A 21702-nucleotide genomic window follows, 5' to 3' on the forward strand; every position below is an offset into this window, starting at 1 on the left:
ATGATGACGTGGGGAGTTATTGCTGAGCTCCGGCTGGCAAATTTATTGAAAATGAAAGTATACAAAGGCAATAAGGGTTGCTTTTTGAACAAAGTCAGCTGAAATGGCAAACTGGAATGCCGCAGCGCTCCACGAGCCTCTCTGTTAGAGCTGAAGCTCAGATGACCAGAGACTGCACCGGGACTGATGGGGACAGACACCTTTAGGAGCTGCTTGTTAAAAAAAACTTAACGATCACGGTTTCAATCGCAATAAAAAGCAAGTTATGTCCAAGATAAACAGAAGTCTGCGGCAGCTCAGTCACTGCCCCCATACCCCCTTTATGCCGCCTTTACCTAATCTTTTATAAAATTGCCACGATTGCGCCACATTACCGCCACGGTCTGATCTTATAAACGACCTTTATCCTCCCCAGGGAGCTGGGGCAAATCCCATTTTGCAAACGCAATGGTCCTGTAAAAACAGCTAAAGTAACAGTCAAACATGGTGGTGGTAGTGTGATGGTCTGGGGCTGCTCTGCGACTTCGGGATCTGGTCCACTTATTGTAATTGATGAAACCAAGACTTCTGCACTAGCAGAAAACTTTAGGGTAAATGTCTGACCTTTGACCTTAAACAGGCTGTTCATGGTTGAAGAAAAGTAGGATGATTTTCATCCACAGTGATGATTAAAAACTCATTACCAGTAATTACAAACATTGGATCCACTTGTTATCTAAAGTGTTATAAACATTTTAGTTTAAGATTGTATTTTGTTTGCATAAGACAAACAAAAAGTCAATAAGGGTACACTTCTTTATGCCACAGGCTTGTAGCTTGTTGCCCTGATTCTTAACAGGATGCAACCAGCTTTGGGTCATCTGATAGATGAGCTCAACAGATCTTAGTCATCCAGGCCATGAATCAAATCCACTCCCATCATGAATGAATGAGTGAATGAATGTTTAACTTTCTTTAAGATTACTGATGTGTGGTGAAGTTTGTTGTCTGCACTTGCCCCGTCCCCTGGGGGAGCAATGAGCTGCAGACATGTCTGCGCTCAGGAACCATTTGGTGGTTTAACCCTCCAATCCAACCCCTTAAGGCAGAGTGTCAAGCGGGAGGCATTGGGTCCCATTTTTTAAGTATTTGGTATGATCCAACTGTGGATTTGAACCCATGATCTCAGGGTGGACACCCATACCACTAGGCCATTGAGCTTAGCTGGTAGTCTAAGTCTTGTTGAAATCATTCAGAAAGGGAAAACTATCCTCCTTGCCACAGTCGCCTACCGCTGAGCTGCACATACTTTGTATTGTTGTGTGCAAGCTGACGGTCCCCTGTCTGTGACGCTGTCCTCATTACTGTACCGGTGATGTGTTTAGCCTCGACAGGTGCTCCTTTCTGAAATGATCACTTGGGTATATTTAGGTTTTGAAACCTGAGAGCAACGACTTCTGATTGGCTGGGTCACCCACATGATAACCTGGCTAGAAAGTGCAGCTGTGTGCTGTCGCCCAGCTTTTCTCTGGAGGGAGGCTGGAAAGGCTTTGGCGGCTTGGGAGACCATTAAACTTAAACTTAACCGGTAAGCAAAGGAATGGATTAAAATCCTCAAATATACGTTTTTTATGCCCTGCATGGCTTTCCATCTGCTTGGATGTCCACTGTCTCCATCCTTTACTGCTTTTTGGATCCAAGATGAGATTGACTGAGGGATAAAAACTGAACTTTTTTTTGTTGTTGTTTTTGCGTTTCGAAGGAATAACCAAACAATCACAAGATTAAAGTGAAATGAGACCAGATTGAGTTTTGGATTTGTCTCAAACACCAGCAGCTCTTTGATTCCACTTGAAGCTTCAGCATCTGCTTGCTTTGGTTTTCTAAATCGATTTTCTGCATATTTTTCCTTTCAGACAGTTATTTTTTGTTTTTTAACTTAAAGAGAGGGCTATTAGGTGCTAAAAATGGTAGTTAGTATGTCATCCTATATTTAACCTGCAGCCTCAGAAGGCATTGCATCTCCCTTTGCTAAACACAGTCAGCCAATCAGGTTGGGGCATTAGCTTACATGTCAAATAGCAGGGGCCATGTTGGGCAGCTGTCGGCAACCTTCAGCCGGGAGCCACAGTCCGCTCAGCTGTGTTGTGGTATGTGGGGGGGGGGGGGGGGGTCCTCTCACAGATTTGGAGCCAGGGGTCCCATCCTAATGCACTTTGCTTCCTAACCTACCATTCTCAATGTGTAGCTATTAATTTACTGATTTCCTTTAAACATTTCATGTTAGGAGTGGCGCATAACTGTTGGAATCAGGCTGAGACTCTTGTGGATAGCAAGTGAAAATTCCTTATTATCGGGAAATATTGCAGAGATCTGCTGAATTGCACTAGTCAGACGTTGATCTGGCCTTTATGTTCTGTGTCATTGTGTGTGTGTGTGTGTGTGGGGGGGGGGGGGGGGGGTTGGAAGCATCATAAAGTGAAACCTTATTTAGGCTGAGTCAGGAAATGAGTTTTGATTTCAGTTTGTAAGAAAAGCTGAACCTGCAGAGCACGGTGTTCATCCTTTACATAACATGAAGCTGAAATGTCTGAAAGTTTGTATCTCTCTTGTGTTTAGAGCTTCTAAAACGGTGCCAAAATGGCAGATACTGGAGACGATTATGATGACTATGATGATGAGGAGGAGGAGGACGACGAATCTGTGGAGGTAGGTAGCTGCTTCCCATCCTGTTTGCATGAGCTTTCCAGGCAAAGCTGCAATTTTTTCCTTCCATTGCTAAATTACTATTTTAATTTAATATTAATTAAATTGGGGATATTTACTGGCTGAATGAGTCCAGCGGCAGATCCTGTAAAGAACCCGTGTGAGGTTCTACAGTATAGAGCTTGAAACCAACAATAAAGGAATGAAACCGTAAATGTTTCTAGATAGACGAGACTGATGCCAACAGCCAACTGGTGTTATATTTCACAGACATCCTCAGATAGTTTAACTGCATCATTTCAAACCAGTTACTGACACAAATGGAACCATTTAATGGTACCCACAGCCAGATCATGCTAAGTTCAAATGACTTGCTCAGCAATTTTCTGGAAGTTACTATTTTGGTGTTTTGCATCAAATGACATCCGTTGAAATTCTTCACAAGTTATTCTTTGGCCCTATTTTTTTTTTCAGACTGTGCATGAACTAAATACACTCAATCCAGGATATTTTATGTTCTGTTTCAAATTGCTGTTAAAACATGTATGATGTTCATGCTCTCCTTGTCAGTGTTCGATGGAAGAGTGAAAGCAGAAGGCTGACAGATAATCCTGTATTTCCTGTGGAAATATGGGGTTAAAGTTAGCCTCGTATTTGTTCAATCTGAATACTGCTGGTATCTCATAGGGGAGTTTGAATGATTGTTGGTGGTTGTTTTAGAGTTACGAAGCATGTCGCCAAGCATTTTTGAATCATTTAACTCCCATATAACATATCAACTGGTTGAAAAAGATTTGCCATCTTTGATGCAAAGATGCAAATCATTTGGGAGGTGGGACAGATGGATAGACACAAAAGCAATACACTCTGATTTCACTAGTACTTTCATCCATACTGTGGAGAAATGGTGCACTGTTTTCCACAACAAGTAAGATGGCCTGTTATTTAATCTACAGAATGGGGAGAAACATAGTTTTCATGAAATATAGAAAACAATGTAATCAGTTTCTTTTCTAAATTAGCATAGAACATGTTTATTTCATAGTAATCTCAAACTATTTTATTTGTTTTTTAATGGAATTTTTATTCCTCAGTCAGTTTAACTTCTTGAGGCAGTGAGAGGTGGAGTGCGGAGTTCTCTGTCTGGCATTTAGACAAATTTAGAAACGGACTCTCCAGAAAGAGACTGAGAGAGGGGAGAAGAAAAGGGGGCAGAAGGCGATGGAGTGAAAGTTAGATGAGTCACTATGGTGTAGTTCAGCAGCCTTGTTGACGGTGTTAAGGCAAGGCAAGGCAGCTTTATTTATACGTATAGCACATTTCATACACAGAGGCAATTCATTGTGCTTTCCATTAGCAAGAATAGCGGGAACATTTAAATCAACGTGACAGAAAACACAATTTTAAAATGAAAAAGAAACAAAGTTAAAGTTAAAGGGTGAGCAGTTACAGTGCAGAAGGTGATGCACAAGAACATGATGAAAACATGAACGTTTTCAATTGTGATTTAAAACTTACTAGAGTTGGGACACATTTGAGGTTATAAGGAAGCTGATTCCATCTGTGAGCAGCATGGTAGCTAAAAGCAGCTTCACCCTGTTTGGTTCTGACCTGGGTTCTACCAGCTGACTACTTCCTAAGGATCTCAGAGCCCTCCTGGGAGTATATCCAGAAAGGAGATCTGACATGTATTCTGGCCCCATGCCATTGAGCATGCCATTGAGTGACTTATAAACTAGTAGAAGCACTTGAAATTGATTCTGTAGTTTACTGGTAATCAGTGTAGAGATCTAAGAACAGGAGTGATGTGCTCGGTTCTCTTGGTTCTTGTTAAGGCTCTAGCAGCAGCATTCTGAATAAGCCACAGTTGCTTCACAGCATTTTTTTGAAAACCAGTCAAAAGACCATTGCAATTGTCCAGCCTGCTGGAGATGAACACATGAATGAGTTTCTCTAGGTCTTGTTTTGTCTATCCTTATTTTCAAAGTCTTGTTTTTGTTTAACTGGAGCTAGTCAGTGACTGCATCCAGTCACTGACTTGCTCCAAACACTGAGTGAGTCTAGGGGACCACAGTCACTAGGTGATAGAGCTAGGTAGATCTGGGTGTCATCTGCATAACTATGATAGATAATGTTGTTATTGTGTATGACCTGACCCAGGGGGAGCATGTAGAGATTGAAGAATTGAGCCTTGGAGAAATTCACATGTTCATGGTGATCAGCTTTGATTTATGACCAATAGAGAGACCATAACCCCCGTCTTCCACATGCCTGCCCTTTTTCCATGCCTGAAAGTCCCACCTCAACCAGTCTATCAAGAAGGATGGTGTGGTCGACTGTATCAACAGCTGCAGTGAGATTGAGCATCATCAGGACAGATGTTTTGCCTGAATCTGTATTTAGATTAATATCATTTAATACTTTAATAAGTGCGGTCTCAGGGCTGTGGTGTTGTCTAAAGCCTGACTGGAAACTATCTAGCAGCTTGTTTGTCTCTAAAAAGTTGTTCAGCTGGATCATAACAGCTTTTTCTTGTTGGGGCGACGGTGGCACAGGAGTTAAGTACTCGCCCCGTAATCGGAAGGTTGCAGGTTCGAGCCCCGCTCAGTCTGTCGCTGTTGTTGTGTCCTTGGGCAAGACACTTAACCCACGTTGCCTGCTGGTTGTGGTCGGAGGGACCGGTGGCGCCTGTGCTTGGCAGCCTCACCTCCGTCAGTGTGCCCCAGGGCAGCTGTGGCTACATTGTAGCTCATCACCACCAGTGTGTGAATGTGTGTGTGTGAATGGGTGAATGACTGATTGTGTTGTAAAGCACCTTGGGGGGCTCCAGGACTCTAGAAGGCGCTATATCAAATACAGGCCATTTACCATTTTCAATAACTTTCCCGATTAAAGGGAGATTAGAGACTGGTTTGTACTTATTCATCACTAATGGATCTAATTTTCTTTAGAGGTTAAACAGCAGCAGTTTTCAGTGTTTTAGGGAAAATACCTGACATTAGGGAACAGTTAACACTTTTCATTTCATCAGCTTTTAAGCAGCTAAAACATTTTTGAAGAAGTTAGTCGGCAGGTTGTGTTGACAGCAGCTAGATGAGTTTAAGGCCTTGAATGTTCTCCAGTGTTTTAGCACTAATCACACTGCTGTGAGATTGTAGCTGTGGTCTGGTTGTGTTGCTTGACATGGAGGAATAAATGGTCGATCTGATGTTTATGATTTTCTCATTGAAAAAGGATGTAAACTCATTAGACTTGGTTTAGGATATAAAATCAGGGTTTAACTGTGTTGGGAGATTAGTTAACCTCTCAATAGTAGCAAGCAGGACATGATAATTGTTAGTATTATCATAATGACCTTGTCGAAAAGGGCTTGTCTCGCCTTATTTAATTCAGTCTGCAGAACAAACTCATGCACACTTTTGAACTTACAGGGAAGTTTAGCATTTGAACGGTTTGTTCTGTTATTTTGGATTTTTTCATCTTTCTCCTGCACAGAAGTTTTGGAAGCTGGATGTGTCAATACTAAGTTTACAGATTTAACTTGGAGGTGTGTTGTGTTGTAGGGAGGTGCAGCTGTCTTGGTTCATCTCTTCTATGGTTCTCTCCTGTCTGATAGATGTAGATATTAAGGCCTCTTGCCAATGTCAATAAAAATGATTGAGATGTTCTTTCTCTCAGCTCTGGTTGCCCTTATAATGGTTTAAGGCATTAAATGTGGCTAATCCAAAAACAGTCTAAATCCCCAGTAGAGTGAGAATAATCGTTTTTTCTGCGTAACTTACTCAACCTTTAACAATGTTTATTACAGTGGAGGGAAGAAGGATAATCAGATCCTAACACAAGCTAAACTAGAAGTTCCACAACCTAATTGGTTTCCTACCAGGGGTAGGAAACTCCAGTCCTAGAGAGCTGCTATCCAGCTGGTTGTAGAGGTTTCCTGCTTCAACACACCTGATTTTAATCAGCAGGTGATTAACAGGCTTCTACAGAGCCTGATGAGCTGCTGAACAGGTGAATCAACTGTGTAGAAGCAGGGAAACAACTAAAACATGCTGGGTTGTGGCTCTCCAAGTCCAGTGCTTGCTACCCCTGGTTTTAGGCATACAAACACAGATGACCAAACAGACACATCGTTTGATATATCTCATTTCTCATTATTACACAAAAGGATGAGGTGGAATTTTTTGTATCATTTTATTAAAAAAGAAAGCTCCCAAATGGTCTTTGAATGTAACCTCTTGAACCAGGCAAAACTATTTAGAATTAAACGTTTATTGAAAATCAACTTAGAAGTCAGACATTGCTCTGATTTGTGGTTTTGCATCTTAAATTTGAGTCCCACATGAGAAAAGTGTCCAGAACCATTAGGACCAACCCCAACTGCTTTCATCTGATGAGGACATATTTACCTGTAACAGCTGCCCGTCTCACCTGTCTTGCTGAAGAAGAAGAAGAAGAAGAAGAAGAAGAAGAAGAAGAAGAAGAAGAAGAAGAAGAAGAAGAAGAAGAAGAAGAAGAAGAAGAAGAAGAAGAAGAAGAAGAAGAAGAAGAAGAAGAGGAGGATTTCATTTCTATAGTGCCTCTCAAGATAAAAATCACGAGGCGCTTCACAAAAACAAAAATTGTAAAAATATAAAAAAGCATTCAGAAAATGTTTAGAAATATATTTAAAATGAGCAAAAATAGAACTGTGATTAAAAAATGTAAAGAAAGAGAGAGAGTGAACAGAAAAGAGGGAAATCAGTGGATCCTGAGGAAGGTGGAATAGGTGGGGAGAGCAGAATAAAGAGAGAGTGGTGAAGAAGGTCATACAAAAGCCAGCTTGAACAAGTGAGTCTTTAGCTGCTTTTTAAAGGAGACCACTGAGTCCACTGATCTCAGGCTCAGGGGGAGAGAGTTCCAGAGTCTGGGGGCCACAGCAGCAAATGATCTGTCACCTTTGGTCGTTAGCCTGGTGCTGCACAACCAGTAGGCTTTGATCACTGGACCTCAGGGACCTGCTGGGGGTGTAGGGACTAAGAAGATCACCAATGTAAGATGGTGCTTGTCCATGTAAGGCCCTATAGACCAGAACCAGGATCTTGAAATCCTGTGCTACTGTTTAGAGCCAAGCAACCCAGTCGGCAAATCAGCAAAATACAAAGCATCACTATAGCACCTCATTAAAAATAGTTTGATCATAGGAACATGTGCATTAGCCTCACATGTGTCTTCAGTCTTTTAACCAGCCAGTTTACTTATATAAAATATGAAAAGTAGTCACAGTGCTTTTTGGTATCAGGGTGAGTACCACACTGCTGGAGAAAGCTTGGTCTCATTCATAAGGGTAGCTAAAACCACCCTAGGATAACTAAGAATTCATCACTGAACCATTCAGATGTTCCCTTTGGTGAGTCCTGATCTAAATTTTATTGTACACCCGTGAAAGGAGGAGAAACATCTGTAAAAGGAGGCCTTCAGACCCGAGACTGCAGACAGGGAACGAGGCAAAGTACCCGTCAACAGAGCCGAAGTCTCTCTGAAAGTTACACAAACTCGATTCATTCAAAACGTTGTGCAACAAAGTATTAAGTGTCCCATCATTATCGTCCAGGACAATTACATTATTTTTTAAATTAGTTTTCTGATGAACCACGATTTTCATTCTTTTTAAGTTTATATTACTTGTGTGGTTTTCAAGTGGTTTCAATGGCCTTTGTGGGGTTTTTTTCTCTAAAGTATGCGTATAATCAACTTCATCCATGGCTAAACATGCCATTAGCTTTCAGTTTTAAATATATTCGATTTTTCTAATCTCCTCTTTCCATTTTTGGTTATAAGTAGGAAACTCAAGATGAGACTTTTCTCATAAACACAAACTGCCTGAAAATGTGAGATTTGGAGGTAAAAAGGAGACATAGCTGCAATCTATATCATAGAGGTCATAAAGTTGTCTAAACAGCTTGTTGTGGCAACGGACAATGGAGCAATGGGGTGTGAAATGACAAATAAAAATAGAATTATTGTCATCTGGTGTTTATAAATTTAGTCTAAGGATTAAAGATGAGCTCAAATAGCACAGACGACGTTGGAACTCCTAATCCTCTGTATAATACTAGCTTAGTTTGACTGCTGTGACAACTGCATCATGGTTTATTTGTAGCTGAGGTTTTACCCGTGTTTCACTTACCCCTTTTTATTCAAGAGGTAATAAGCTTATAACGGTCTAAAACAAAACATAAAACACTGGACAGTTTATAGAAAAGCTGCATGTGATGCAGTGGTATCCTAGTCCAACACCAGAGCTGTGGGGAAAAATCACCCTCAATCCAAAACATACTGTGCTGTTCCTCCCATAACTTCTTATAAATTTCTGAAAACCCAGAGTGTGTCCTATATTTTTAGTACTTTGAGCAGATTACAACAACCACAACGACATCTCACTCTGAGCACAAGACTCAGGGCTTACAGGTACAGTACCTCCTCCCAAGGTACAACAGTAGTTCATGCAGGGCAGGGTGGTCTGCATGCCTGAATGGATCATAGTCACACGTTGTGTTTGCAGCCTTGGCCGGTGTGGATGTCTGGCCCTTAACAGTTCAAAATCTTTTATTTTAAATCAGTAGAAAAATAAACAAATCAACATTTAATGCAACCTCCAACAGGAAATGACTGCTTGTGCTTGCTAATTAGTGGAACAATTCAGATAATTTGAAGTACAGTTCTGTGTAAAGGTGAACAATTAACATCTTACCTGTGATTAACCGTAGGTTGGTTTTGATCATTTAGATGAACTAATGACTGCTTTGATTGGGGCCAGTTCTAAAATGATTAAGTTGTCCTAACACCACCTTTGTAAAACATAAGCAAAGGTTTTTCAGCATTTACACTTCCTTTAATTTCTCATTAAATTACATAGTTATTTTACACAGAATTATGTAGTTACTTGCAGAGGGAATTAGCTGCATTGTGAGGTACCACAGCCTTTCTGACTGGAGCTCCTGAATAAATCTCCAGAAATCACCATAAAATGTGAAATTAATGATAAATAAAAGGCTTCCATTTATTTTATTTATATAGAGCCAATTTACTACATAAGTCGCCTCAAGGCACTTTACAAAGTAAGAGCATGTAGCAACAGTGGAGAGGAAAACATCCAACAGGAAGACCCCCCCAGTGTGCAACGACTGAGTGGGGTGTAAATTACATGAACTACTAAAATATTTTGAACATTTGGCATGATTTCAGGGACTTAACTGGCTGCATTGTGGCTAAATGTTAGCTGATCTGATTAAAACTACATTTGTCCAAACCGAGAACATTCCAGCATCTATCAACAAGTGGTGAGATATTGATTGTTCACAACTTCTCCCCAGAAAACACTCTTCAAAAGATGTGAACTGTCACTTAAAGGTTGCTAGAATATGTTATTACTAAACTAGAGGCACTAATGTAATCAAGGTGTCCTGTACCATCATGCAAAAGACCAGTTTGGGGATCATGGGTACTGGATTGGAGAGAAATAAATGAACGTATTAAAAATTATATATACATGTTTTTATATTTAGTCTGCACAGTATTTCATTAAAAAAATTAATGAAATGTGACAATAATGGAATATTTTCATTGTGATTACATTTGTATTACATGTGTATCCAAAAACTTTAATGTAATGCTCTGTTATGTTTTATTATGCTTAAACCCCGCCCCCTCACTGGTCCATAGAGAAGTTGTCTCACACAAAAACGATGCTCTAGGATCACTGCTGTGTGTGTTGTAAAGCTACTGAGGTCAACATTGCATCCAACACATTGAACTCATTCATAATAACCTTTGGCTTATTTTGGATTTATCACACTCAGCCCCTTTAATCGGTTTTCCTGCATGATTTGAACACATATAAACCTCTTATGAAAATCCTGGCCCACTGACTTTAATGCTAAACAATTCCCAATGCCAGTTACTGTAATGTGAGTAGCTTGTGGACTCACGCAGCTTATGAATTTGATAACACCCTCGCCTAGGAGGCATCCTTGTTCAGGTAGCTTTACATGACTTTGTTTTGTAAAAGCTGTTTTCCTTTACAGGTGTTTTATTTTACCAATAAAGATAATAACTGTTTCCTCTTTCTAGTCTGGCTTGCCTGCCAGGAAAGTCAGGAAGAAGGCCAAGGTCGATACTTCCAAGTTCATGACTCCATACTTGGCCCACAGTAAGAAGATGTTGGAACTGTTCAGCCATGTAAGAAGCTACTTTGAGTTTAATCGGTGACACTTTACAATAAGAGCCCCTTTATTCATGTGACTTAGTGCATTATTAAGCATTAATAAGCCATTGAATAAAGTGTTAACAACTGTTTTTATGCATTACGTAGCATTGCTAAACATATCCTTTAATGCATTATTAAGCAGTTAACTGATGTCTTTGACTGAACCTAAGGGCCCAGAGGTCATTCAGTAATTATTGCTTGTTTGCTGCAAATACACAGCCATAATAAATAGTTACTTGAATTATTATTAAAGGTTAATTACCACATTAACTAACATGGTAATTAACACACATGATGCAAAGTAATTAAATAATGCAAGTGTTGTTTAAAGCTTAGTACTGTACTAACTAAGGTTCAGTAATATACATTAGTTAACTGCTTAATAATGCATAAAATAATTTGTTTATTAATGCTATGTAATGCATAAAGCAGTTGTTAACACTTTACTTAATAGTTTAATAATGCTTAATAATACACTAAGTAACGTTAATAAAGGGACCCTTATTGTAAAGTGTTACCATTTAATCACTTACTTGTAAAGTATCACTGTTGTTCCAAACATGTTGATTACCTGATTTATTTTAATACTGGATATCCTTGGCAGAATAAGTACCGCCATGCTTATGACCTGTCCAGAGGGACATCTCCTGCCATCTCCACTGAGACCCCTGAAATGATCCGCATTAGGAAGGCCCAGGAGCAGCTTAGTGAGGTAGCACCGAAAGCCCCTCTGTCCTGTTGCTGAATCAAGAGTTACACTGAATTATGTTGTGTTTTACTAGAAGTGTGTGAGTTGGCTAAATATCTCTAAGTTGATTCCATGTAAATGAAACGTGTTCCTGTCAGGTTAAATACCGTATGGCAGGCAACAAGGTTCGAACGACCAGCCTGTATGGCAGTGACGCCAGAGAGATCCACCATGTCAAGCATGTGTCCGAGCTGATCAGCAAGGTAATGTCAACTAATGTCAGTCACTAAGATTTTAACACAGAGTCTTACCGTTTACTCTCGATGTCTCCTGCAGGTTCTGTACAGACAAAAGTGGGATGAGACCAAGGACAAGTACCTGCTGCCACCTGATGCTCCTGAGCTGGTTCTGGCTGTGAAGAATGCTGCTAATTATAGCAACGTATGTCCAGTATCGCATTTCACCACCAAGCTTCATCTCTAAAATAAAAAAAAACACAATGTTTACTTTCTATAATAATTTTAGTATTTTTGTAGTAAGTGATGACATTTCTTGTTCAGAAACTTTACAAAGAGTCCTGGGAGGAGGAGAAGACCCTGTTCTACCCGTACACCGACAGCCCCGAGCTGCGCAGGGTGGCCAAGGCTCAGCAGGTCCTCAGCGATGTAAGATGAATTTGTTATTTATCTTTAATTCTCCGCTGCGTTAAAAGGAAAAAACGTTTTCAACAACCTGACTTTATGTATGGCATTAGTAAGTTTTATGTGTCCTGCGGCCTTTTCAGCTGCATCTTCTCAGCTCAAAGCAAATGTTCACCTTCAGATGTGTTTAACTTTTATGAGGATGGTAGGTCACTAAACAGTCAAAACTCCTGCTTATCCCCACAGATTCTTTATAAGAAGGGTCACGATCAGCGCAAAGCCAAGTACACGTCCCTGCCTGATCCTCCTGAGGTGGAGCTTGCCAGGAGAGTGGCCGATCAGCGCAGCGATGTAAGCAGAACTCTCTTCCCAGCAGCTGCTGCAGAAGATCATTTACCCCTTCCGTAACACTTTATAATAACTACATCTTATTTAGTCTTAATTACACATGAACAAGTATGTAAGTAACTTCTAACAAATAATTAATTAACAATGACTCTTACTTAATAAACAATTAACCAGTGCATTAATTAATGCTTTGTTTTTTATTAAGTAAGTCATAGTTAATTAATTATTTGTTAGTAGTTACATGTTTGTTCATGTGTAATTAAGGCTAAATAAGATGTAGTTATAAAGTGTTACCAAAAACTGATTAATAAGAACTTTGTTCATGGTTTGTTAATTATGAATAAGCTATAAATTAACAGCTTTTACATGAAACTAGTCATTAGAAGTTAAGCATTAATTAATGTGTTAGTCAGTTGCTTAAAAGTACTTTGTTAATGGTTTGTTACATATGAATAAGAAATGAGTAAACAGCTTTTACAAGGGACTAATCATTAAAAACAAAGCATTAATTAATGCATTGGTTAATTGTTTATTAATTAAGAGTCATTGTTAATTAATTATTTGTTAGTAGTTACTTACATGTTTGTTCATGTGTAATTAAGGCTAAATAAGACGTAGTTATTATAAAGTGTTACCCCTTCATAGTTATTATAAAGTGTTACCAATCCTTCTTTTCAACAAACCCTATGCATGCATTAGACCTCTAATTTCAGTGTTTAAGGAAAATGTGTATTTTTCATAGACTCTTTCAGTCTTCATCAGAGCACAAAAAAAAATCAGAGAAGCTCGTGTGTCTGAATGTAGCTGATTTGCACCAGTTAGAAAACCTAAACAGATCACGTTTTGAATTTTCAAGACTTTTCTTAGGAAATCACTTATACTCAGGAGCCAAAACACAAAAGGGAGATTCTGAATGCAGTAGATGGTGCACTAATGGAGATAGAGTCCACAAACATTAGCAGAGTCTATTTGAACTACCTAGCAACCTTCTTTCTGTTGCAAATGACCTCATTAAAATAGATAGACAGGTTAACAAATTAGTCAAAATACAGGGATTCTTCTTATTCTGCTTGTGTTTTACGAACCATACTGAATTGTAACTCTATATATTGTATTCTAGAGCCCAAACATCTTTTAACATTGTTGTTCACAGCTTAAATACAAGGAAGATTACAATAAAAACGTGAGGGGGCAGTGGTGTGAGACGCCCTACTTTGACGTAGCTATCGCCAGGATGGCAATGGACAACTTCAGTGAAGTAAGTGCTCTTTTTACACACCTCAACTCCTAACATTGATTTTGATTAATCTTACTATTGTGTTTTTTGTTTTTTTTTCCCCAGAGAAAATACACTCAACATTATGAAGACACAAAAGACCAAATTTATTTCATGCAAACAGAAACGCCCGTCTACAGCTCGTGCAAGAAGGCTCGTATTGCTGCCAGCGAGGTAAGCCCACCAACACGCAGATTGTTTCTCATGTGGAAGACACGATGGAGTGGATCTGAGAGCTGAGTGGGAGTCAACAGGCCAAGCTCCTTCTGATGCAGGAAGTCTCACACACAGCATGACTGCAATGTTTCATTATCAAGCTCATCAACCTTTTCTGTTCCTGTTTTCACTCACACTCATCTGCGCTCTGTGTTCAGGTCCAGTACAAGAAGGAGTATGAAAAAACGAAAGCGCAGTGTGACTACAACACGCTCCCTGCAACAGAGAATCCACTCCTGAGACAGCTCAGATATGCTGGCACCATCCTCAGCGATGTGGGTGTCCAACAAATCATAGAATCTGTTTTATTTCCATCTTAGCTTCATCTTTCATCATTTTGCATTCCTTCTTTCTGAGATCTTCATCAGAAAAGATGCTGAAAAACTAAAAGTATTCTTTGAAGTTGTTAGTCTTCTTACTGCTGGTAATTTCACCGTCAAGAAGGGATTAGCAGTGCTGTTGCACCAGAATTATTTATATATTTAGTCCTATTATCTGGTAAAATCTGGATCCACCACAGTGTTGCTTTTTATTTTTTTACTTCTGTGAAAATGATCTGGATTTCTTCTGTTGTTTTTCTGTTTTTTATTTGTTACACTTGAATGTTACAGAAAAGCAAAACGTTTCAATATATTGGACAAAAATAACCCGAGTAAGTAAAAAAAAATGCAGCTTTCATAGTACGGCTTAAAGGATGAAGATGAGAAAAGTTTCCCTAACCAACCTGGCTCGGTTCTTGCCCTGTAAACTGGTTGCAACAACACCCTCGGTGGCCAGTGTTATTGCTGTGAAGGATCTGTTTTATTTTAGCGATATTACAGGGTTTTCTAGCATGACTAGCCAGATTAGGGTCAAAGGTCAAATTTTCCCCTTCAGGATTTTTTAGCAGAAAGCAGAGTTTGTGGTTTCATTAATTACAGCAAGTGGTTCCAGTCCTGAAGCTGTAAAGCAGCTCCAAACCACCACACTACCACCAGCACTGTCGGTTCTTTGGTTTTCTGTTACACCAAATTTACAAGATGCACACCTTGCAGAAAGTTCCACTTTCACCTTGTCATCATATAGAATATTTTACTTAAAGTCATGGGCCTCAATCAAGTGTCTCCCCAAAATGACCTCATCGTGACCTCTGACATTAACCTGGGTTCATTCTTTTTTGAATATCTTTGGAACTATGTTGCTTTTTGAGATCCTTTAACCTACTTCATGTCAGAAAGGTTCTATTGGGCTGCATGGTGGCGCAGTGGTTAGCACTGTTGCCTCGCAGCACGAAGGTTGCAGGTTCGAAACTCGGCTGCGGCCTTTCTGCGTGGAGTTGCGTGTTCTCCACATGCATGCGTGGGTTTCCTCCGGGTACTCCGGTTTCCCCCACAGACCACAACATGCCCTATAGGTTATAAATTGTAAGTCACTTTGGATAAAAGCGTTTGCTAAATAAATAAAAATAAACATAAACAATGAAATGATTGCTTAGTTCTACTGGATGGATCTAGAGGGACTGAACCAAGGCCTCCAAGTAATATGCCTAAGCACAGTTAAATCACGATTTACAAGGAGGGCAATGACTTTTTCACGTGAAGTGAAGTTAGTTAGGATAGCCTTCTCTACTTAAAGAGCAAGTCACCCTCAAATCAACTTTTTTTGTTGATAAACTATACAAATGAGTGTTTAATTGCTCTGTAGACACGTTCAGTCAATAATTTGGCACTTTAGTTAATCTTAGTAAAAATTTAAATTATCTGCCTAAAACTGTCAGTGTTGCGCCGTCGTCAGGTAAAAACTCTGCACTGCATTTGAATTTAAATCTGCCATCGCTATTGGCTAAGAGGTACACTATGATGTTAGATGGTACATTATGATGTCACAATGTCATGAGTGTGTGTATTTGTTAGTGGCTCCGCCCTCTCGGTCTACTAGGCAACAGCATTTGTTGCATTTTTCAAACAGGAAGTGGGAGTTGAGTATGAATCTGGCAGGGGGTGACTTGGTCTTTAATACCTGAAATCGTCATTTGAAAACAACAACTTACATTTTCTCAGGTCATCTGTTTCTTATACAAAAATCAAATTCTTCATCTGAAACAAAAAAAGAAAACAAAGGAAATTTGTAGGATGAGATACCTTTTCTTTCATTAATCATTTTGTTTTTGTTGCAGAAAGTATACAAGGCCAACTATGAGAAATCCAGAGGTTTCAGCATCAACTACTGTGACACTCCCAAGTTTCAGATGGACTCCGTGCTGAAACGGTTTACCGATGTAAGAAAATGTATTACTAATGCAGTCTTTTGTCTAATCCTTCTCTAATTTAGATGCACACATTAAATCGTTGTCATATTTTCAGACACGTTACAAAGCAAAATATGAAAATGAGGTGAAGGGCCACTACGTCGGCAGCTATGAAGACGTCTACATGCTTCACTGCCAGAAAGTCGAGGAAATGAAGAACGAGGTAAAGATATGTATTTTTTTCAACTGTACTTCATGAATTAGGAATGTTGTACTAATTTATTTTACAATGTGTTTCTCACCAATGACACGTTTCTATCCCTCAGCAACTATATAAGGCAGACTATGAAGACATAAAAACTAGATGCTTCTTTCCTCAAACCGTTACACCTGAATACGAAGCAGTGAAGAAGCTTCAGCAGTGTAGTGATGTGGGTAACAGCCAATGAAAGCTCTCCTTTATAACATTTACTCTCACTATTATTTATTGTATGTATGACATGTGATTTTTTTATTTTACTGTTTGCAGAAAGTTTATCGGCAACATCCAGATAAAGTAAAGTTCACTCAAGTGGTGGATTCTCCTGTCCTCGTTCAAGCCGCCATCAACGCCAAACAGCTAAGTGACGTATGTATCATGTTATTGTCCCCAAGAAAACGGGACATAAAATAACCCACCATCCTAATACAGATTTAAAATCTTGTCCATGTCTTTTTATTTGAGGGAACCTTTTAAAGACCAATGCTAGATCAACTCCCCCCAGTAATGCTGATCTGTTAACTGTGCTCGATCATCCATGTAGCCCAGATGCCTTTCTGTGAGCTCCATGGAAACTGGAGAGTCGTTTCTCTGTAGTAAAAATAGAAACAAGCATTCACTTGTACCAGAATAAAATCTGTCATCAGAAAAGTGTTTAGGTAGCAGTAAGAGAACCTCCCACTGATCCACTACTGCCCCCCAGCGATGGGAAATACAACAGCGAGTCTTAACAGAGATAAATGGGAATTTTAAAGGACTTCTTTTTTCTCTCCTGCAGTTAAATTACAAGGCGAAGCATGAGCAAACAAAGATCAAGTATAGTCTCCCTCCAGACTATCCCTTCTTCGTCCAATCCAGAGTCAACGCTTTTAACCTGAGTGAGGTGAGTATTGTTTTAAACTTATTATCAAGCCTTTATTAAACCAGGTGAAAACTCACTGAGGTAATAAATCTCATTTCCAAAACTAACCTGGTCCTGGAAGGCAGCAAAAGGACAAATATATACTAGGGCTGGACAATAATTATTTATATATATATATATATATATATATATATATATATATATATATATATATATATATATATATATATATATATATACACACACACACACACACATATTTGCATATATATGTGTTTTGTTTCCACTATTAGAATGTAAATCCCTCTATTATGGTTCAGATACCTCATGTTAAACATGTTATATATCAGTTTGGACTGTTTATTGAATTTTCCTACAATAATTTTAGTCTAAAAAAATCGCTTATACCGTCCGGCTGAATGTATCGCAATATATTGTGATATATCGTACCATCTCCCCTGTATCGTGATGCGTTTCGTATCGCCAGAATTTCACCAATACACATCCCTAATTATCAATAATGAATGTTGTCGATCAAAATAAATTAGTTTTATCGCTAGGCTTTTTCTCTGTATCGTCCAGCCCCACTATATACTGTTAAATTTGACATTGAATGTATATTTTATTATTATAGTGACTTTACCTCACAAAGAAAGCTAACATGAGACCAATGTCTCCACATCATGCTGCATTTATTTCTCAGTTAAGGGTCAAAAATTGATCTTAATTCTGTTGGACAGCAAAGGGAAGAACATTATTTAGAGATATGCATTGATACGCTTTGTGCCAGCCGAAGGAGTTTGCATTAAGAAAAAGATTTGTGACTGATTGCAGTCAGTTATGAGTTTTGTGTATTCTCTTCTTGCAGAGTTGTTATAAATACGACTGGGAGAAAACTAAGGCAAAGAAGTTTGAGATCAAGGGCGACACCATCTCAATACTTGCTGCTCGCGCTCACACAAACATTGCCAGTGATGTGAGTACGCTTCAGCGTCAGCCTTTAAGAATTTGGGTAGCTCTTGTCTGCCTTTTTTAATAACTCAGCCCACAACTATTGTTATTACCTCTTCAGGTTAAGTATAAAAAGGAGTATGAGAAGAACAGGGGACGTATGGTTGGAGCTCTCAGCATCAATGACGATCCCAAAATCTTGCACTCCGTTCACGTAGCCAAAATCCAGAGTGATGTAAGTTTTGTTTTCAATTCAACGTCACTTCCTTTCCTCCTGAATATAATAGTTGACAACAGATGACACCTTCTAATAAAATCTCCCTGATGTGTCCACAGCGTGAATATAAGAAGGACTATGAAAAGATCAAGACCAAGTATCATACACCACTTGATATGATCTCAGTCACCTTGGCCAAGAAGTCCCAGTCCATCGCTAGCATGCGTGGGTACAGGAGCATCAGCACCAACTACTTCCTTCCTTATGACAGCGTGCTGCTGGACCTGGCCAAGAAGGCCAACACCATCCAGAGTGATGTATGTATGAAAGACTTACAGAATCTTACTGGAAACAGATTACAGTAGTAGTAAAAATAACGTACACCCTGTTTATAAGCAGTTACTGATCAGATGTGTGGTTATAGGATTTTAGACAGTTTGGAGCATCCAAATGTGTCTCAGAAAAGCACATTTAGGTGTCCATCAGTCTGGAAAAGGGTTAAAGGTCATTTTCAGACAATAAGAAATGGACGTGGAAAACATTTAAGACTTCAGATGTTTACAGAAATGGACTTTGCTGTAATTCAACCCAAAATCAGCATAAAACAGAAATGATAATGTTAGTGTTGAATGTTTTTAAAACCCTGTAGTTTTATGTTTTAATCGAGACATTTATACGACCATTGTAATAACAAGGTATTCATGTATTTCTGTTTTGTTTTTCTTCATAAAGAATGATTACAAGTCTGAATACAACGCGTACGTTAAGGGAACACCATGGGTTCCTTATGGATCCATGGACGTGGAGAAAGCTAAGAAAGCTGCCGAGATCCTCAACGAGGTCCGTGAGCAGCTAGATGACACAAGCTATTACTCGTCTCCACAGTAAAAGATGTCTCAGATGTCCATGTTCTTATCTGCTTTAGAAAAAATACAGACAGCACCCGGACACAATCCCATTCACAGCCATCAGCGACCATCCCATAATGCTGCAGTCCGCAGTCAACCAGCTTCAGAGGAGTGATGTGAGTTTACTGTCATTCTAATTATTTGTGACATTTTCCAACATTCCCGCTGGAAGGGAAGTTCTGGCTTGATCGACATGTTTCAGACGAGATTTTCTTTTCTCCTTGCAGCTGTTCTATAAGAGAGGTTTGGAGGAGGTCCATCAGAAGTACTCTCTGCCTCCTGATATCCCTGAGCTCCTCCAGGCCAGGTGCAATGCCTACAACATCAGCAAGGTGGCCCCAACAACCAATAACTTCCTTTCAGTTTTCTTGTAGTTCCCTTTTCAATGACACAAAGTAGTCCAGCTTACTTTAAATGTGAAATCATGAAAACTTGTCAGACTGTTGGATTGCTCTGGCTCACTCTAGTTGCAAAAGTAATGTTTTGCTATGTAATTACATTTTTCAGAACTACTACAAGCTTGCCTGGCAGGAAATGATCGCTAAAGGTTATGACTTGAAGCCTGACGCCATCCCTGTTGTTGCTGCCAAAGCAGCCAGACATGCTATCAGCAACGTAAGTCTTCTTCACGGGTGTAGCCATGCTCACAGTCAATTTAGGCATTAACTACAGCAAAGGTACCACTTTATTCTCTACACCATATAAATATAAAAGGTAATAAATATCGTATGTGTGCTCGCACTCCTAGGTCCAATACAAAAAGGCTTATGAGAAGGAAAGAGGCCACCATGTTGGCTTCCGCAGCCTCCAGGACGATCCCCTCCTGGTCCACTACATGCAGGTGGCTAAGATTCAGAGTGACAAGCTGTACAAGAAGGACTACCACAAGGCCAAGCTGAAGTATCACACCCCGGTGGACATGCTGAGCTTGGCTCATGCTAAACAAGCCTCAAAAGTGCAGACCTACGCTGGCTACAAGCAGCATCATCATACTTATTGCCTTCTGCCTGATGCAATGGGCCTCCAGCTTGCCCGCAACATGAACTACAACTCCAGTGATGTAAGTTAGTTTTTTTTGGAGATACTTGTGACACACCATCTTGAAATTCTTAATTGCTTAACAGTTCTTTGGCTTTTCCATTCTTTTTTTCACAGTATAATTATAAAATGGAGTACGAGACCTCAATGAAAGGAATCGGCTGGGTTCCAATTGGTTCCCTGGATGTGGAGAAAGCCAAGGCAGCAGCAGCAGCTCTGAACGAGACAAAGTACAGACAGCACCCTTCCACAATCAAATTCACCAGCACCTCTGACTCCATGAGCATGGAGCTGGCCAAGGCTAATGCAAAGATACTGAATGAGGTGAGGAGAAGAAAAATCATCTTGGTTTTGTTCTAATAAAAGTCTCATTGTTTTATAAGCTGTTGATTGATATAAATCATCACTGTCCCTCAAATTGTGCAGAAAGAGTATAAAGCCAGCGGAGAGAAGTTCATGCACACTTACCACCTTCCAGCGGATGCTCCTGAACTGATGCAAGCCAGATACAATGCTGTCAACATTAGCCAGGTCTGTTGCAATTTCTCAGAAGAAAATAATAATTATTATTATGTGTGATGAGTGACTGACTGACTGTAAAATAACTGTTTATATATTTTTAGAATTATTACACATATGCTCATCGTCAAGATCTGCTCAAGGGACATCATGTGAAGGAAGATGCTATTCCTGTTGTTGCTGCAAAATCTGCCAGAGACATTGCCAGTAATGTATGTTTGAATTGGGCTAATATTAAAATCTTAGGACAGCTAACAATAGTTTTAACAAAACCATTGTTCATGTATTTTCTTTTAAACAGGTCAAGTATAAAATGGCTTATGAGAAGGAAAGAGGCCACCATGTTGGCTTCCGCAGCCTCCAGGACGATCCCCTCCTGGTCCACTACATGCAGGTGGCTAAGATTCAGAGTGACAAGCTGTACAAGAAGGACTACCACAAGGCCAAGCTGAAGTATCACACCCCGGTGGACATGCTGAGTGTGGTCCAGGCCAAGCAAGCCTCTGCTGCTCAGACTATGACTGGCTACAAGAAGATTCCTCACAGCTTCCTGCTTCTTCCTGACAACATGCACCTGCAGCTGTGTCGCAACATGATGGAGATTCAGAGTGATGTATGT

The 21702-nt window shown here is 39.7% G+C and overlaps 1 protein-coding gene across 22 annotated transcripts in view; it reads left to right on the forward strand.

The window, feature by feature from the left end:
• Nucleotides 1-1364: 1364 nt before the first annotated feature.
• neb (nebulin) overlaps nt 1365-21702 on the forward strand; it is a 75519-nt gene continuing 55181 nt past the window's right edge. For 21 of the 22 annotated variants that reach the window (XM_054746638.2, XM_054746641.2, XM_054746637.2 and 18 more), the window contains exons 1-29: nt 1365-1567; nt 2599-2688; nt 9070-9135; nt 10798-10905; nt 11538-11645; nt 11780-11884; nt 11958-12062; nt 12182-12286; nt 12509-12613; nt 13764-13868; nt 13953-14060; nt 14261-14377; nt 16258-16359; nt 16445-16552; nt 16656-16760; nt 16859-16957; nt 17367-17471; nt 18319-18426; nt 18523-18636; nt 18738-18935; nt 19351-19458; nt 19544-19642; nt 19754-19858; nt 20034-20141; nt 20275-20586; nt 20682-20888; nt 20991-21095; nt 21188-21295; nt 21385-21696. In XM_054746638.2, the coding sequence (XP_054602613.1) occupies nt 2620-2688; nt 9070-9135; nt 10798-10905; nt 11538-11645; nt 11780-11884; nt 11958-12062; nt 12182-12286; nt 12509-12613; nt 13764-13868; nt 13953-14060; nt 14261-14377; nt 16258-16359; nt 16445-16552; nt 16656-16760; nt 16859-16957; nt 17367-17471; nt 18319-18426; nt 18523-18636; nt 18738-18935; nt 19351-19458; nt 19544-19642; nt 19754-19858; nt 20034-20141; nt 20275-20586; nt 20682-20888; nt 20991-21095; nt 21188-21295; nt 21385-21696 (3504 nt within the window). In that variant the 5' untranslated portion in view covers nt 1365-1567; nt 2599-2619. The remainder of the gene's footprint in view (nt 1568-2598; nt 2689-9069; nt 9136-10797; nt 10906-11537; nt 11646-11779; nt 11885-11957; nt 12063-12181; nt 12287-12508; nt 12614-13763; nt 13869-13952; nt 14061-14260; nt 14378-16257; nt 16360-16444; nt 16553-16655; nt 16761-16858; nt 16958-17366; nt 17472-18318; nt 18427-18522; nt 18637-18737; nt 18936-19350; nt 19459-19543; nt 19643-19753; nt 19859-20033; nt 20142-20274; nt 20587-20681; nt 20889-20990; nt 21096-21187; nt 21296-21384; nt 21697-21702) is intronic. The other variant, XM_054746639.2, reaches the window with a different exon arrangement.

The sequence above is a fragment of the Nothobranchius furzeri genome, chromosome 14, assembly GCF_043380555.1.
Source record: "Nothobranchius furzeri strain GRZ-AD chromosome 14, NfurGRZ-RIMD1, whole genome shotgun sequence".
Taxonomy (NCBI): Eukaryota; Metazoa; Chordata; class Actinopteri; order Cyprinodontiformes; family Nothobranchiidae; genus Nothobranchius; species Nothobranchius furzeri.